At 36.8% G+C, this 17,114-nt stretch overlaps 1 protein-coding gene across 11 annotated transcripts in view; it reads right to left on the reverse strand.

The window, feature by feature from the left end:
* Window positions 1-598: 598 nt before the first annotated feature.
* The window catches only part of GPAM (glycerol-3-phosphate acyltransferase, mitochondrial), a 49,981-nt gene continuing 33,465 nt past the window's right edge, over window positions 599-17,114 (reverse strand). For 8 of the 11 annotated variants that reach the window (XM_046943363.1, XM_015288968.4, XM_046943362.1 and 5 more), the window contains 12 exons: window positions 16,374-16,586; window positions 15,863-15,976; window positions 14,297-14,382; window positions 13,214-13,329; window positions 12,273-12,343; window positions 10,919-11,183; window positions 10,274-10,416; window positions 8,921-8,998; window positions 5,921-6,061; window positions 5,065-5,254; window positions 4,892-4,950; window positions 599-3,918 (listed from right to left, as the gene is read on the reverse strand). In XM_046943363.1, coding sequence (XP_046799319.1) covers window positions 3,802-3,918; window positions 4,892-4,950; window positions 5,065-5,254; window positions 5,921-6,061; window positions 8,921-8,998; window positions 10,274-10,416; window positions 10,919-11,183; window positions 12,273-12,343; window positions 13,214-13,329; window positions 14,297-14,382; window positions 15,863-15,976; window positions 16,374-16,586 — 1,593 coding nt within the window. In that variant the 3' untranslated portion in view covers window positions 599-3,801. The remainder of the gene's footprint in view (window positions 3,919-4,891; window positions 4,951-5,064; window positions 5,255-5,920; window positions 6,062-8,920; window positions 8,999-10,273; window positions 10,417-10,918; window positions 11,184-12,272; window positions 12,344-13,213; window positions 13,330-14,296; window positions 14,383-15,862; window positions 15,977-16,373; window positions 16,587-17,114) is intronic. The other 3 variants (XM_015288971.4, XM_046943365.1, XM_046943366.1) reach the window with 1 other exon arrangement.

The following is a 17,114-nucleotide window of genomic DNA, read 5'->3' on the forward strand; positions in this document are numbered from 1 at the left end:
AGAGGCCTCTTAAAGAATCACTTGATTACAACTTTTTTTTTTTTTGAAGGGTGAAACAGCATCCCTCCTCCTCAATTTAAGTAATGATCATCTATGCAGGTTTTATTGTATTAAAGCCCAACTCCAATTGATTCACATTTGCCAGATGCTGTCAGACTTGCTGAAAGGGACCTATTGCTCTCCAGGTCAGCTTGAACTCATCGGATGAAGGGAGAATCAGTAGAATCAGACTTATGAATAACCCAACCCTTCCTGTGAGGCAAAGGGAGCTCTTAGAGTCATTAAAAAACAAGGAAACCACACAAGGATCCTCCAGAACATGGGAAAAAGGCTGCTAAAGGCAGCTCTGCTTTGTGATCAAATACAAAGTGACTCAGAAATCAGGATGTCACCTCAGCCAGCTTTTTAAATGCTTCTGCTCTAGTAAATACTCTGGTAGAGATTCCTCCCAGTCTCAAGCTTCCATGTGCACTCATATCATGTAATGAAAGCTTTTCATAGTTCAACTTCAGTCCCTGGAACAGGACAAAGTTATCAAAATAATTACTTCAGCAGGTCATTAAAAAATAAAGGAAAATAACCACACCAGAAATACTTATTAAATGTCATATTAGCAAACAGTTTAATTTATTAAAATGACTCCAGAACACCTCTGTGCTTCTACAATAGACACACATAACAAGTAAAACGTGGTAACATTCACAAGGAAGCAGTACCAGGCTTATAAGCACAGAAACAAAACAGCAACAGTATGTTACAACACCTCCAGCTCAACGTTCTTTAAGATCATGATTCCAAATACCTTGCAGAGCAGGGACCAGGTAAAGGCAAGTGTGTGTATATGCTTCCTAACCAAAGATGTGAAAAAAACCCTATGCTGTCAAAGAGAAGGTAGGTATGCCTTACAGGTCACTATGAGGCACACGTTAACAAGCTCGTGATCCCTGGGGGACTGGGGGGTTGTGGCAGCATGGAAATGGAATTCTGTACTTCCATCACTCTAAAATATAAGATCTATAGGATACATATGGAAAGACTACATTTCACATATTATGAAAGACCCTGACCCCAAAAGACTTGCATACCTGATTAGCATGCCCATGGAACAATGGTGCTTGTGTTAAGTCTTTATTAAGAGGAGAGTCTTAAAACACATTTGTAGTAATTCAGAGTCTGTCATTTGTTCTTTACTGATCAACTTCACCAAGGTTAACGCAACCTGGTATTATCAGCAAAGGAAACATGAGAGGTAAATAAAGTCAGAAGATACTGAAGGTGTAAATACAGTGCAAAAGTGTTGGCTGCAGTTTTTGACTGTTACAGCCAGGTAATTTTTATTCTGTGCTTTATTTTCAGGGAAAAGCATAGTTGTTGTGTGTCATAATATACATGCTTGCACATATACACACTTGCTGCAGAAAGCAAAGGCTTCCAGTGGCAGATGACTCCTAGTACATGATTTTTCACATGCAGCTTTTTCATACAAAACCAATCTTAGAGGTGTATCCTGCCTCCGCATACTAAATGTATTCATTAATGTGTAGTCACATGCATAGCACTCTACCCACTCACTGACTTTTGTTAATCAGATTTTCTCTTCATTTTTTCTTTTTTTTTTTTTTTTTTTCTCTCCTTTTAAGGTAAACCATAAGTTAGGTTTAGTTGCAACACCTAGCCAGAACACTCCAGTGCCCTCAGTGCTCCTGGGGTTAATGCAATTAATACATCAGTCGGCAGAACAATCTTAACAAAATGACTCAAGTTTTGTTTGCTTCATATTGCTTCATTTGTAAAAATCTTTTTATTTACAATCTTCACCGTTAGTACACTTCACATGTACTGAAGTGTAGTAAACTATGAGACGTTGTTATTTAGAAGCACCTAGTCTTTTGAAAGACTAAATGGAAGCCATCAGCAACAACCATGGTATGAGCATTCATTGGGTTAACGGACAGTGCACATTAGCTAGAATGAGCTGAAACTTCTCTAAAAAGCTAGTAGACTTCACAAAAGAAATGATGTGCCTTCCAGTCACTATCCTGCTGAGACAGCAGGAGTGCATAAAAACAAAAGCAATTCTACAGTCAGTTTCTATTCATATTAATGTAGCTTTGGTTCAGAAATTCTTTAAGTGTTGTACAGCACCTGGTTTAGTGACAGAACATGTGTCTCACAGTGCTAATTGTATAATGCTAACAAACTATAAACCATAGATTTCAAATATTAATAGCATTTAATAAAAAATTTACAGAAATATTCTCGTTGATAAATGTGCAGTACAAATGCAAGCTCCTTGGCCACAAACTCAAAATGTGTGCGTCAGTTTTGTGCTGGCATAACAGTGCAAATGCTGGGATTCAAGTATGCTTTTCCATATTTATGTTAAGCAACAGAGATTCACGTGATAAATTTGGGGGGATTTTCTGCTCACAAGGCCATGACGTGAGAATCAAGTGAGACAATGTAATAATGGAAATATTGATTTCCCTCATATAGAAAGCGATCTACATGAGGAAAACATTTCATAAGCAAACCAGTTTCGTATACCACCAAGTTATTGCTTCAACTAGATCAGCTGTACTGAGAAAACAGGACTACAGCTTGCAATCTAATGTCTTCTCGCATGAAGAGAAATCTACAGTGCAAGTCCTCCATGCAAAATGATCAAGCTGCAAGACTAAAGTCCTGTTTCATGGGACAGAATTATTCATCAGCTTTCTACTATTCAGTTCTCTGTGGATTTTTTTTCTGTAAGCCAGTTAAATCAGAGACCCGAGGACACTGTTTATGATATTTCTGTGTTTCTAAAGGCTACTCCTTCATGCTAATTTAGATCTGCTCAGCAACAGAATATGAACCACTGTTTTCCAAATAATTGAAGTTATTGCTGAAATTTTTAGGGCCAAACTTGAAAAATTATTTCACCAAATCAAGTTTTTACTCCACTTAAAAAAAGATCTGACACTCTACTAATTAAAAATAAAATCTTAATAGCATTTCTCAATTAAATAATAAGCTAAGATTTTACAAGACATTCACAGTTAGAAAACTGGCTCCCGACTTCCATCTGCCTGAAGGACAGATGCCACAATAAAAACAAAAATGCTACTCTGACATTCCTCATGGCAGCAGCGATCAGTGCAATTTGCCACTGCACTACACGGCTCTAATAGTGCAAGGTGTGCCTGCTGACATTTCTGACAATCATCTGCTACATGATCGTTATTCTCAGATGTTTGTAACTGTTATTCACATTAGAGTTTTGGCATTTATGTTAGCATTGATGCAAAACTATGGCTTTATCCATGAAGTATATATCCTGCCTAAACAAGATTTTAGATACCTTTAATTTAAAACAATAAAACTTGATTTGAATGAAAGTTACTTTTTATGCTATCAGCTGCGTTGCCACTAAACTCAAGATCTCAGGGTTAGCCACAGATCACAAACATTTGTATTTGTGCATCCGTTACCATTTTTAAAAGTAATTTATTTAAAACGTAACACTGATAAAACTTCACTCTCCATTCTAAATCTAATTTTAATCACCGATCTTATTTTTTGCAACATGTTTAATCACTTGTATCCCAAGTGTCATCTGAGTATCAGAACAGGATTGGAACTGTAAGAAACCCATAGATGCATACATAAGAAGGCACTTGTCTTCCAGCAGTTCAAGTCAGAGAAGGCCTTACCCAGACAATGGCACCTTAAATTCTGAAGGGCTAGCGAATGTCCCCAGGATTTGATACAGTCTCAAAACCTGTCTTCATGTCCCTGGACAAAGGTGCTGTATGTGTTCTATAATACCATGAAGCTCATGATGAATTCCAGTAGTTTTTGCCTGTTGCGCTGAGGTAGGAACGTAGTGCTAAGCTCCAAAATAGTGTCTCTCTTTTGATTTGTTTGAATGAAAACCTGAAACACAGCATGAATACAAATTATTATTATCACATTTAAGTAATCACATTTCTTAAGAAAAAGAAACTAAGAAATAAGTACAGTGTGTAGAAAACATCCAACTCCATTAACAGCAAGGGACCAAAGAGGCACTCAAAAAGCACCTACATTGAAAAAGCATGCACTTTGAAAACAAGAAGTCAGATGCAATGCTCTGAGCAGATGCCACCTAGTTCCATTTTCCTGACAGCAAAATAGACTAGAAATAAAATGATGGATACTTCTACTGTAAGTTTTCCTATATGCTAACTACTGTTAGCTTTATTTAAAGACCAAAATGTCTGTCTAGCAATACTTTGCCCAAATATCAGTGCTTTTCAAATTACAATCCTAAATCCCACTTGGTACCCAGGACATTATGCCATTTTGGTCAAAGAAACTTTTCATCTGCAAATTCTATATATACAGTCTAAAATTTGAAATTTGAGTGGGAAAGTGCAAAACCAATCCTTTACTTCAAAAAACACCTGTATTCCCATGGTGGGCCTTACATGTCCATTATGATGGTGCTCATGGAACGTCAGTCAGTGCTGTGATGAAGTTCAAGAACTAATACTTTTTGAAGATTTGAACAGTCCTTCAAAGTTAGTTGTCATTAAGCAGAGCAGAGTTCTTAGTCTTCTGCCATTGTACGCCAAGGACACAGTGCAGAACAGAGAACTTCACTAGCTGGGAATAAAAACACCTGGTTCCCTGGCCATCACCTTGACGAGTGTTTTCAGGTGCAAGAAGTGTTCTGTTCTGCACCGTGTGCTCTTTTCCTACAGCCCTGAGCTTTAAGAAAAGCAAAATTTTCAGAAGATACATTATGTTTGCACAGATATATTCACAGATTTTAAACTGCTATTGCACAGGTTTCATGCGCTGCCAGAACTGTCCTCCTTATTAAAATGAAATTAAGGGTCTCCAACTTTGATCACGGAACACTTACCCCAATTTCCTTAAAGACTTTCACTGCATTTTTCACATGGCTGTATGTAGCACTCTCAGCTGCAAGAAAGAAAACACAGATATAAACAAACTGCAATTGTATTTGGGCTATGTTGCTGCCAGGAGGGACACAAAGAATCAAATACAGTACCGAAGACAAACTGTTTGACATACCATACACAGCAACATTCTTCTCTGTCCTGTTTATTAAATGCCTGTGTAACTTTTGAAGGTATTCAGACTCTGAAACAGGACCACTAAAATTGTGTACAAAGATGACAGCAGAGCTGTATGCCTCCAGTAAAGGTCCCAGTAACCTCTGCAGGAAAGTGATGTACTGCTGGTGCTCTTGAGACTGACTGACCTAAGAAAGGGAAATAAGAACTTAAAAGAGAGACCAGCAGAAATGAGAAACAACCCACGCCATAGTACATGGCAATATGTCACAGTGCACAAGACAGTGCAGTATGCAAGCATAGCAAAAAGCATGTTACCAGGGAGGGCAAAGTAGGTTCTATGAGACAATGCTACATTTTTTCCCTCCTCCAGAATATTAGTGATGTAATAACTATTTTCCTAAGATAAAACTAAAGACATTATGAATATATGGCAACATTACTGTTGGCTGCAGGATAGTATAAAGGTGGAAGTAAATTTCCAAATGCTAAGATACCCTAAACAGGTTTGCATCAGTTCTCTGAGAAAACCAGTTTAAGTCTAAAATCAACATGATCTACCTATGAAGTAAGAATAAAACATTTAGAAACCAAGATACTTAATCCTTTAGGAGGTTTCATGACACTACCGTTGCCTTTCCACCGCCCTATTGGATTATTTGATATTTCTTCAGCTGTATTTCCCACGGGAAGGAAAAAAAAAAAAGTATTTTACCAACCGCAACAAAGTGCAACAGACTAACACTGGAACCAGAAAAAAGGGAAAGGTTTTATCATTATCCCTCCTGAACTAGTGAAGCAGTTTGTATCTCTGGTAACAGACTTCAATGTTACTAGTCTTGGGATAAGGTTACCTTCAGGTAGCAATCTCTTTGCTCTTCTCCAAAATCACTATCTTCATCTTCCTCATCACTTCTCCAAGTTAATGGTTCAGGGAGTTTTTTATTCCACTGCTGCTCTGTAAGACTGGGACTAACATCCTCCTGATCATCCTGCTTAAATTTGAAGAGAAGATGGTAAAGAGGCAACGTAAGTAAATAAATAAAATAAAACCTAAGCAACCGAACAGGTTTACTGTATAATCTCATCCAACCAAATCAGTCCTCACATTAATCATTATTTAATGAAAACAGGTGAGACTTAATTACAGACAGGGCTCATATAAGCAGAAGAAAAATTTTTCTGCAGTTTGCCTATCAAATCAAAGAGAAAATACCTGCTGTAATGCTGTCGCAGCCTTGCAGCAGCAGTTGCTAAGAAAATGTTTACAATTGCATTATGTTAGAGAGCTGAGATGCTGTCTGTATGTGGATGTCACTAACCTTTGTGCTATTATTACTTTAAGGACATATTAGTTAGCTGTGTTTCACTGCATTACAGTATCTGAAATCTCAGTTAATGCACAACGCCCCAAGTTGCTATTTTTAACTGTTAACTTACTGCCTCCAAAGCATTCGTCCAGACAGGAGATACAGGTTGGAAAAGTATGAGCCAGTTTCAGTCAGAAAGGACACAAACTGTTTAAATCTTGATTGAGACACTAAGCCCCTGCTACCTGTTGTGACGCAGTAACTCTGTTCTGCTAATCACCCTGACAAGCAGCATCCCAGTTCAGCCTACAAATACCCCACCAGTAATCCACCACCAGAGTAGGGCATGGATTTACACTCATGTAAATCACAGGCAGGTATCTTAGGTAAGCACGTATTTCAGGCTTTTGAGACAAGTGCACGATGGCAAGAATACTACCATGGTGGAATTTTTCAACCTGGACTCTTTTTTCCTCACAATATTCATTGTTTGCTCTTCTTCTGTTTAGCAACAACCTTAATTTCAGTAAAATCTTTAACTAAAGAAAGTTGTAAAGCATTGTAAAGTTTCACGGCAAGGAAAAAAAAGTAATCTGTCAAGACAATAAGCACAAGCAAAAAGAATAAACATCAACCTACCCAAACAGTAATTTAGTTCTATTGTGAAATAATGCAAGTATGTCACAAGTTCAGGCACACAGTAATTAAAGGTACAACAGAAATACTCCACCTGACTGATCAGTATCTGATGTAACAGTCGATTTTGACAACGCATCTTTATAAACAAATTTCAGAGATAGAGAAAACACACTCTGAAGAATAAGGGAAACATCAGTGCCCATCACTCATAATTATTCACTTTCCTCAAAGTAGCTGAACAGAAGGATTTACAAAGGTCACCAATGCTTAGTCACTGAGAAAAGACCCTCCACACAAAATATGCTTAGAATAATAATAATAATAATGCTTAGAAATACAAATCATGCAAAATAAAAACAAATGGATAGCAGACACCTTACTACTGTCATAATACCACAGCAAAAAAGAAGTACTTCTTTGCCACAGAAGCCTAACATTATTCCAAATATTCTATTCTGAAAGAAGCAAAGGCCAGAACAAAAGTTTAAGAAAATACTAAGAGAGTACTATGTGCTGGGACTGTTCCTCATTTTTAGAAGCAAAATCCAGGATCCCAGGAAAACAAAGAAGAAATAAGAAGCCTGGATCAATTAAGCTCAATTGAACAGGAAATTTACTGATGTGTTAAAGTCAGCAGTAAACTTAAACATCAGAAGGTATAGAAATTAGCTACCCCTTTTAGAGAACTGACTGTAAAAACCCACAAGCATTTCCAAGCTGTCTCAAGTCATGAAACAATCATTGCTTATAGTGTTTGCACAGACTGTGTACACTCTTAATGTTTCTAACAGAATTAAGTAGGTATAGAGCATTTCTAAGTTTAAGAAATTCAGCAATGGAACATTTACTTTTTAAGTATTCAGCTGTGGCATTAGTGCTGTGTGTCATACAACACAGGTGTGTATTTATATACCACTTAAGTCATCGATATCCCAGCTATAAACATCCAAGTACCAGACTCAGCAACTGAAACTTAGAGAAAACTCAGACAGGTTACATGCTTGAGGAGACAGAAACGTTTACCTGCTACTATTCACACCTGTTCTCCTGACCTGCCCCCAGGCACTAAACATACAGGTTTCTTCCTAATCCTCAGAGCAGCATTAATTTTTGGATTTATTTAATAATGATTACACACTAACACAATGACAACACATCAGCACTTTAGATAAAAAGCATGCAGTAGTAACACCAAAGGAGGAGAAAGTTAATACCTGGGACTATCAAGAAACTATTACCTACATGCAATAAAAATGGAAACACATATCAAAAGGTATTAGAGTGGAGTAAAGGCCCTAAGCAAGTATAGTAAAAGTAGCCTTAACCTCCTTTGAAAATGGAGGGCTGCAAAAAAGAATGTGGCCAAATATGTTACACCCCTTCACATGCTCTTTGACTTTTTGCCACTTCTCCCTGGACTCCAAGGTCTGTTTGCCATGTCTAGGAAGCAAAGGTATGGAGAGTCAGCTGTCTCCTGGTCCCTGTGTTTCTTAACATCATCTGCCTCAAACATCATGCAGCAACTCCAATACACCACTGAAACTTCACAAAAAAAGATCTGTTCTACAGGCTCTCAAAGAATAGAAATTAAACTTCTGTAAACCTGCACTACAAATCCAAAGGGCTTAAAAAACAAAAATCCCCATTTCATAGGGCAGTATGTCACCTTCAGTAGGTTTAATTGAATGGTACAGTGACATTACACATATTTGTAGCCTCAATATTTGACCATACCCAAATATCTGATGCTTACAAATGCAAAAATCAAGTAGCATCAGACCTGGACTTGTTAATTTGTTACTTGCCTTAAGCAACAACATATAATTTGAACAAGATCATCAACTAACAAACTACCTACATCTAGTCATGTACAAGAAACAGCAGTCAGTATCTCTATCACCTTACCTCAGCCACCAGAAGAATACCATATTGTATCAGCTTTTCCACTGCTTCATGGCAAACTTGATATATCAACTGACAAGGCTGCAAAACATAAAAGGAAATGCACTAAATAAACCACAATTAAACATCACATCCGTTATATCTGCTATAGGAACAGCAGTTCCCTCTTCTGTAGGCTTTTTCTAGATACAGCAGCATTACTCCTTTTAAACAAGTCATTAATCTTTTACGACCCACTGCATTTGTCTATCCATGTAGCCAGACAAACAAAATATTACAGTGAAAGAAGATATTTTAAATTCACCCATGTTTTTGGAAAAGAAACACTGAATCAAATATTAAATAGGAAATATTTGATTAAAAAACAAAGAAACAAACAAACTCCAGAGCAATGACATTACTGAAGAACTCTACCAACCAAGTGAGTTTGTCTTATGTTTTATTTAAAAAACACAGAAGTCAGAAAAAATGTGTGTGCAAATTTGAGAACTAATTCAAGAATGCGTAGAGTCTCTAAGCAACTTGCACTCATATGGAAAAAAAAACAGGCAGCATTGAGAATTGTAGGTATACAGAGCATCTTTCAACATCTAACGTTTTGGAACAAAACAAAAAACAAAGCCAGGCTGTGTTTAAAATTGTCACCAAGCATTAGGTGTGGCACCATGTGACTCTTGCACAACTACGTAAATTAAAATTATCTTTACAATCTGAAGTCTTGGTTTCCAGCGTAGTTTCAATCATGCATGCAAACTCACATGAGTTTGGTACTCTCAAAGACTTAGATCTGTTTAAATGAAAATATTTAAATAGCTTTGGGGAAGTGCAGATAACAGCTGTGATGGTCTTATGACCTAAGCAGACAAAATCTGCTAGAAGGCACTTAGAAGTCCAACCTGCAGCTATGGGAAGCTACAGAGATCAGCCCTTCTTTCTCAAGAAAGGTCTGATGCCAACACTGTAGAAATGCTGTAGGTTTGTGCTGTTTTCACTCGCTCAGCAGCTGCGTGAGCAGGAGGTACGCACCCAGTATGTATCCCTAAATGTGACTGTGTCCTATCCTGCTAATAAAACCATCCAGCAACAAGAAAGAGGCAAGTTAATTCATGTTATCTTAGATCACACATCTTCTGGATGAACTACTCTGATGCAACTACACTCATTCAAATGTATTTCCTTGAAACAAATGGAAACGCTTTATTTTTTCAAATGCTCTTCAACTTCCTACTTCCCATTATCATTAGTGAACACACTGGAGTCAAGACAATTAAAGGAACCATTAATTCTCCTTAAAGAAATAAAAGCAGAAAAAAGCAGTAAAAATTTGATAAGAGAACAGTTAGAGCAGTTACTTACCAAAGATACAGTAAATTCATTAGAAAGCAAGTAGCACAAGCTGGCAGCTTTGCGGACGAGGTGCTCTTGACTAATCAAGCTGGGAGAAGCACCATTGGTACCATTTCTGAACCTCTTACTCTGAACTGCATGAAGACTGCAGGCTAGAGCAGAAACAAACATCAGCAGAGCTTTCACAAAGAGTTTTACAACAAAGGAAACCTAAAAACTTTCTTTTTGTCTGTTTTTATGCCTATAAGCAGTCCAACATCATATATGTAATTGAAAAAACAAGGACAGAAATTGCCACTACAGCTTCTGTGTTCCATTTATCTCAAGTTAAAACAAAATCTCATTAAAATATTGCTAAACAAAGGCCACATTTTGCCACGTTGGCTCAAAACTCTGACAGTGCCTTGCCTACCGTAGTGACCAATACATGAATATTTCCAAAAAAGATAAAGGAAAATGAGAAAAATGAGTTCAAACACTCCACACAAAAACAAAAACCAATCTTATTTTAACACTGTCTTAGAATAAACAAGGGTTTAGGCAGGGAGCATTAAATAAGCATTAATAAACAGTAAGAAAAAGGGGGGGGTTGTGCAGATACTTTGAATTCATAGGTCACAGGAAAGTCTTTCTATAGTAAACCCCAGCTCATACCAATGACTGCCTCTTTAATGAATACATGAAGAATTCCATTGCTGTAGAAATTGAGTTCAAAGACAGCAGGGATCGTTGTGCTGGGAGTTATGAAGAACTCGTTGTTTCGACTAGTGTTTGTGATATTTACACAGTTCCCCAACAAGTGGATGGCATGCATGACAACATCATCTGAGTTCCCTGAAAATCCCAAGTCGAAGTCACGGGCTAAGACCTCTTCCTTCATGGAGAAGAAATCTTCCACCAACCTGGAAAGATCAGTCCCCTAGAAATAAAAAGAGAATCACAAAGTAAAATAATGTTCTTTTTGCACAAGAGTTGATTGTAAATCACATGTATGTGAAAAACACATAAAGAGACACCGATTTTCAATAATCCAAAATCCAGTAGTCATATTATAAAGCCTTGTTTTCACAGGTTTTGCTGAAATAAAGCATGGTTTCTGAATTACACACAATTAAAGCCTCGCACCTATTTGAGAATGCAAGATTTTTGTTTGATTCTCAGTCCATTCCACAACAACAGAAACGTAAGTTGTTCTTTAAGAGGATATGTTAGAGTTGTCATACTTCCACTACCTCTACTACAAAAGGAAAAATCAATTATCTGGAAATACTATAAGTAAAAGAATCTTTTTTCAAGTGGTTGGAGACATGAGGAAGAGCTTTTCCTTAAGCATTTGCTTGGTGTGTTGATTTTTTTTCCAACACAGTTTCAGACCACATAATATAGAGTTTCTTTCATCCCTTCATTTTAGAAAATTGGAAAGATTGGACTGATGGGAGTAGTGATACAGCCTTTGACTGGGAAAATTACACATCTGATCAATATTTTTCAATGTGATCTCAATTTATGTGCAGTAAAAACTTCAAATTAGAGGGAAAGAAATTTCAGACAAAATGTAAAACACACTTGTAGGAGAAAAACATCTTCCAAGCCCCATGCAAAAAGGTGCAGTTAAACATTAGAATCATCCTGCTAACACGGTAAAATATTCAGGTACCAAGGAATAGCAAAACTCATCTGAAAATTAACTAAGGAGTTGCTACCCTATTCAATGATAAATGTTTCCAAATGTCAGGGCTCAAAAATGAGATTTTAATAGAATGAACCAAACTCATGTAGTCTTCAAAAAAAGGTATAACTACATTTTGCATTTAAAAATCTATTTTTACATGGATATTTATCATTATCTCCAAGCATCTACTATTAATCAAAACATTAGCATACATGAAAACCCCTTTAAATACATGTCTTCTTTTCTTAGTAGCAAGCTATAGTAGAATGCACTCTATGCTTTCAATTAACAACTGCAAAGTGCTGTTAGGAAGTTTAAGCAGCACAGAAGCCTTACCTGTCTATGTCTGTACAGCAGCAAACAGGCAACAATGTGGGTAGACATCACAGCACAGGACTTGTTAGCAGCTAGAGGTAAACAAGACAAAGTGACTGTGGGACACTTCAATAGAATGAGAAGTTTAGATCACCATTACAAGTGAAATATAAGCCACTACTTAAAAAAAAAACAACAGTAATACTGGCATAGAACTGTACTTTCTGAATAAAATACAAAAGAGTGTTATGTCTATATAGTAGTAATAAAAGGGTTTAAGCTACAGAAATTCAAAAATGCTTTGACACTACTCTATCTCAGCTCTTACTGCTTCAGCTCCTTCTAGCAATACATTAACCCTACAGAAGTACCATAACGACCAGGCACAATTCTGAAGTGTTGTAGACATGTAAAATATTAATGTCATCAAACTACAGTAATTGAACTAGGAAGCCTCAGTAAAGCTCAAGCATTTACTAAGCTAAAAGTACTGTTTTGTATATCTCTCTTAAAACAACAAATCACAGACATACTAACTGAAATACATGCCACATAGCCTATAAGCTTGGCAACACTGGTCCATGCAGACAGAGAGCGTGTAACACAAACTACACCTTCAAGATACTGTCATAGCTTTTTCTGTGGTGCGATAAGTAACCAATATATCAACAACACTTAAATTCAAACAGTTCAAAGTACATGAAGCTCAGTACACTAGTGCGATGTATACACAAGTTACCAACATAAACAGATAGATAGATAGTTTGTACTTAACCAGAAAGGCAATTTATCAAAAAATGCAGAGGGAAGGAGGGAGGCAAAGGAGTGAAAGCTATTAAGAAAGCATTTGAAGTCAGGAAATAATCACCTGAATGCAGGCAGTTTGCACTATCAAACAGCAAGTTAGTGCACACAATAAGCAAAACAAAATGGGGAGCTTATGGTGATACTGAAGCACTTACTGAATAAAATATGCTCAGCCAAATTGGCTATCAGCTCTCTTCTGTAGGGTTCACTGGTTATATCCTTGGAGTTAGGCAGTGAAGCCTCAGTACCTTCATCCACAGTATCATTAGGTCTGAATACAAAACAAAGATTTGCATTATGACATTTAGATTGATTTTTTTTTTAAGATACGTTAACTGAATTACAGTGCAAAAAATACATTATGTGTTTTGGTAATGGCACTAAAATGTTATGCCTAACAAGCTCCAAAAAATGCTGAATAGCTACCAGCTTTTCCCATTAAGCCACCAGCCAAGATAAAAGACCATCTAAAGAAAAAGAGCAATGTAGAACACTTGGCTTTTCCCATGGCTATTCGTATTGCCATTACAGCATTGCACTCCAGAGCTCTTTTTAATGAATATGGAACAGAAGTAGATTAAGCCTAGAAGGCAGTTTTCACCTCAGCCACTCTATAAACCAGAAATGGTCTTTTGTATGGAGCTACGACCTTCTCAAGACAAATAAATGATGTTGTCTCCATGAGGTCCACGTGGGTTTGTACGAGCCAAGCAAAGCCCTCCACAAAAATGTACCTTTTTATAACAAATGCAAGTCTATTCCTACAAGAAAAGTTTTGCATTTCTGAATGAGTCATCTCCTTGATCAAGGGATATTCTCAAGACCTCATTAGGAAGAGTTATTTGGTTTGGATACATATCAAAATCCATCTGAAATATTTGTGGGTTTTAATAACGTACTCTTCCTTTTTCACTGTGTCATTTTTTCCTTCAAATTGTTCCTTAAAGCTTAAAATAAAACCATCAGAGGTCACTACAGTTTAAAAAAGAAAAAAAGCCTCCTAGAACTTATTTAGAAAAAGGTCTCCAGAAAGAATGTAACTCTTGGAACAAAATGCACAGTTATAAACATCTTTTTGTTTGTCTACACACAATTAGATTATCCTTGGGGAGTTCAAGCACCACGTGAAACATATTGGAGAATTCTAAAAAGACAAAGGAAGGGGAAAAAACTAACAAAGAAACAAAAAACGAGCCCAACCTGTCCTCCCTCTCCCCAACAACCAAAAAACTCTCTACCTCGATGGAAGTATAGCTGGTAACAAAGCTTGTTCAAGAGAAAGAGGAGCAGGCACAGTTTTTTGACTTTGGCTGTTCACATATTCCTGTTAAGAAAAGGATTATTTTTCATATTTTTTTCCACCTTACTTCTGTATTTAACCGATAACATCATTAATATGAAAAAGACAATTATTCAGAACTGCAACTGTGATTAAAAACAGCTCACGCAAAAAGAGCAGTAATAAGGTTACAGACTGACAAGCTTGCGAGAGTTTGTTCACTTTTAATGAAATGGAAAACTTTCTAGAGCAAGGAATCCACACTTGGTGAAAAACACTGTAACAAAAACAACGCATAATCACTGTCAGCATCTTGCTGGGAGCAAGTCCTTTGAGACTAGCTTCTCCATGATTAAATTAATGAGAACTGCCTTCATTAGCATGAATGAGAGCGAAGTCTAATACTCATTTAGAACCAACACAGAGATTATAATTATTGCTTCGCACTACTTCCTTTAAACACTGGGATAGGAAACATTTCCATAGGTAAACATCACTACAGAAGCTCTAGCTGTAAGACATCATAAAATTAAAGCACCCAGGAAGTAGACATTGTACTACATACTTAAAATTCTTGAATTACAAATTTCTCTGAAGCCTCTCCTTACAGGTTAGCATTTACATTACTGTGCTTTTGGAACACTGTGTTCTTCCAGTTCCTATGAAGACTGATGTGGGAAACTAGAGTCACTTGGCCTGCTGGTCAGGAAAAGCTCTCCCAGGAAAGCTACTTAAAAGACTTTCACAGCCAGCTCTTCCTCTTCTGCTTCTAATTCTGTACTCACAGAGCTGCAAAAGCTCAAAATTAACCCTAAAAGCTCATTTTCTTAGAAAAAGCTGCAGTGATATAACTACGTTAATTTAAAAATGAGGCAGTTATGCTTCTGCAACTCTTGGTTAAGGCATACTGATAAAACTTATGTCAAACTTATTTTAGTTCTATTGTACAAGAATGAGTACACATACAAATGAGAGCTGGCAGAGGTTGTTAGGTACGTACAGAGAGATCAGCATTTCACTGGATTAAGAGGGCAGATAACCTTCTCCTTATACTGATCCAGAAGCAATTGTTAGCTCTCTACCAAGAATAGCCTGGAAGTGACCCAAGCCAACTTCTTTGTAAGTGAATTAATATCTTTCCCTACTACACTAATTATAATGCAGTGCAGACAGTCACAATAATTTCGTGCTGTGGTAATTGAACCCTCTAAAGCTCTCCAACCTACTGCTTTTCTGAGAGAAGTAGGGCAGAAAGAAGAATGCCTAATTAATTTGAATAATGTTCTCACAGGTTGTTGTTACAGCATGTTAATCTTATTAAAGTCACACTAAAAGTAAGCTATACTGTAGCAGAACACAGAGTACTGATATGTATATAGATTAAGAGTAATACTAGCAGATTCTGCAAAGAAATCCATAAAAATTTAAAAGTGAAGGCAGTTAGCATTGCATAAGTACGCCCTACTGCTGAAACAGCAAAACCATCAAATCTTCAAAAAAAAAAACTTAAAAATATCAAACTTACTTTTAAGGAAAATGGTTGTGCAAAATCTACTCTGACACACCCATAATTCTTCCGCAGCATTCTGAAGACTCCTCTTGCTATACTCCAAAGACTTTCATTCTTCTTAGGCTTGCCCTGGAAAACACAAGTGGTGAGTGATCATTTATTTTTTTCTTTTTAAATTTACAGCTTTAAAGCTGTGTTTAGAATTAAAATAGATTTAACAGACACAAGAGTAAAACTTTTGATATGCTTTCTAACTTCAAGTAAGTCTAGAGAACGATCATTTTTCCATATGAAAAATAATATATTCAAACAGTTATGGGTCACGAGTTGGCACTTTGAAGTATGTAACCCATTCCTCAGCAATCTCCATCAGAGAGGTTTTGTGATTCACAGCTTTACACTCTTCATCACTGACATCAAGTGCATGTGACAGAGAACTACTAGCACATGATTTAACTGTGTAACAGACCCTCCCACACATCAACAGAAAATCCCCAGGCAAAACAGGCTGTTCAATTGCCCTTACCAGCTGTTCACTGTTATAGTGACCTTCAATTATGCGATCGTAGGAGATTCCCACAGGTATAATTAGGACATCAGGAGTAGCATTTGAGAAGAGAGCATCCACTACCACAGATAAAAGACCCGCTCTAGGACTGGATGTCTTTCCACTTCGAGACCGTGTGCCTTCCAAGAATATTTCTAAAAACTGCTGCTGTCTCAACAATTCTTCTATGTGCTGAAAATGAAGATATTAAAGAAGAAGAAAAAAAAATACATATCTTCATATATTGCTAAGTTCACGTTTTAAACATATTGTTCCTCATCAGCAATCATTTTCTCTTAAAAACTTTTACAAGACCATGAGTGTGACTTGGCATGAATACTTAAAAGAATAAGCAATAATGAATGAATGCATGACACAAATCCAGACCAAACTGTTATTTAATTTGCATGAATATACAAGCAGCGTAAAGCCAATTGGTCAAGAATATCTCTAACATCAGTTGATTCATTTGAATTGCATATGTCTCTTCTTCGGGTTCCTCAGAACATCTCATCCTCCAAGATGCAAATAGAGCTATTCTACTCAATTGCACAAAGAACCACATCAATACATCGTAAACAGAGACTTCCATTAAGTTAAGAAAACCGATGTAGATATGTCCCGGTACAAAAGGAATCAGGGAAACGAGGCTTAAAACTAGTATTAATCCAGAAATCTTAATTCCATTTCTTTAACAAAGATTGCACAAGGTGAAAACTT

Source organism: Gallus gallus, chromosome 6 (genome assembly GCF_016699485.2).
Source record: "Gallus gallus isolate bGalGal1 chromosome 6, bGalGal1.mat.broiler.GRCg7b, whole genome shotgun sequence".
Classification (NCBI taxonomy): Eukaryota; Metazoa; Chordata; class Aves; order Galliformes; family Phasianidae; genus Gallus; species Gallus gallus.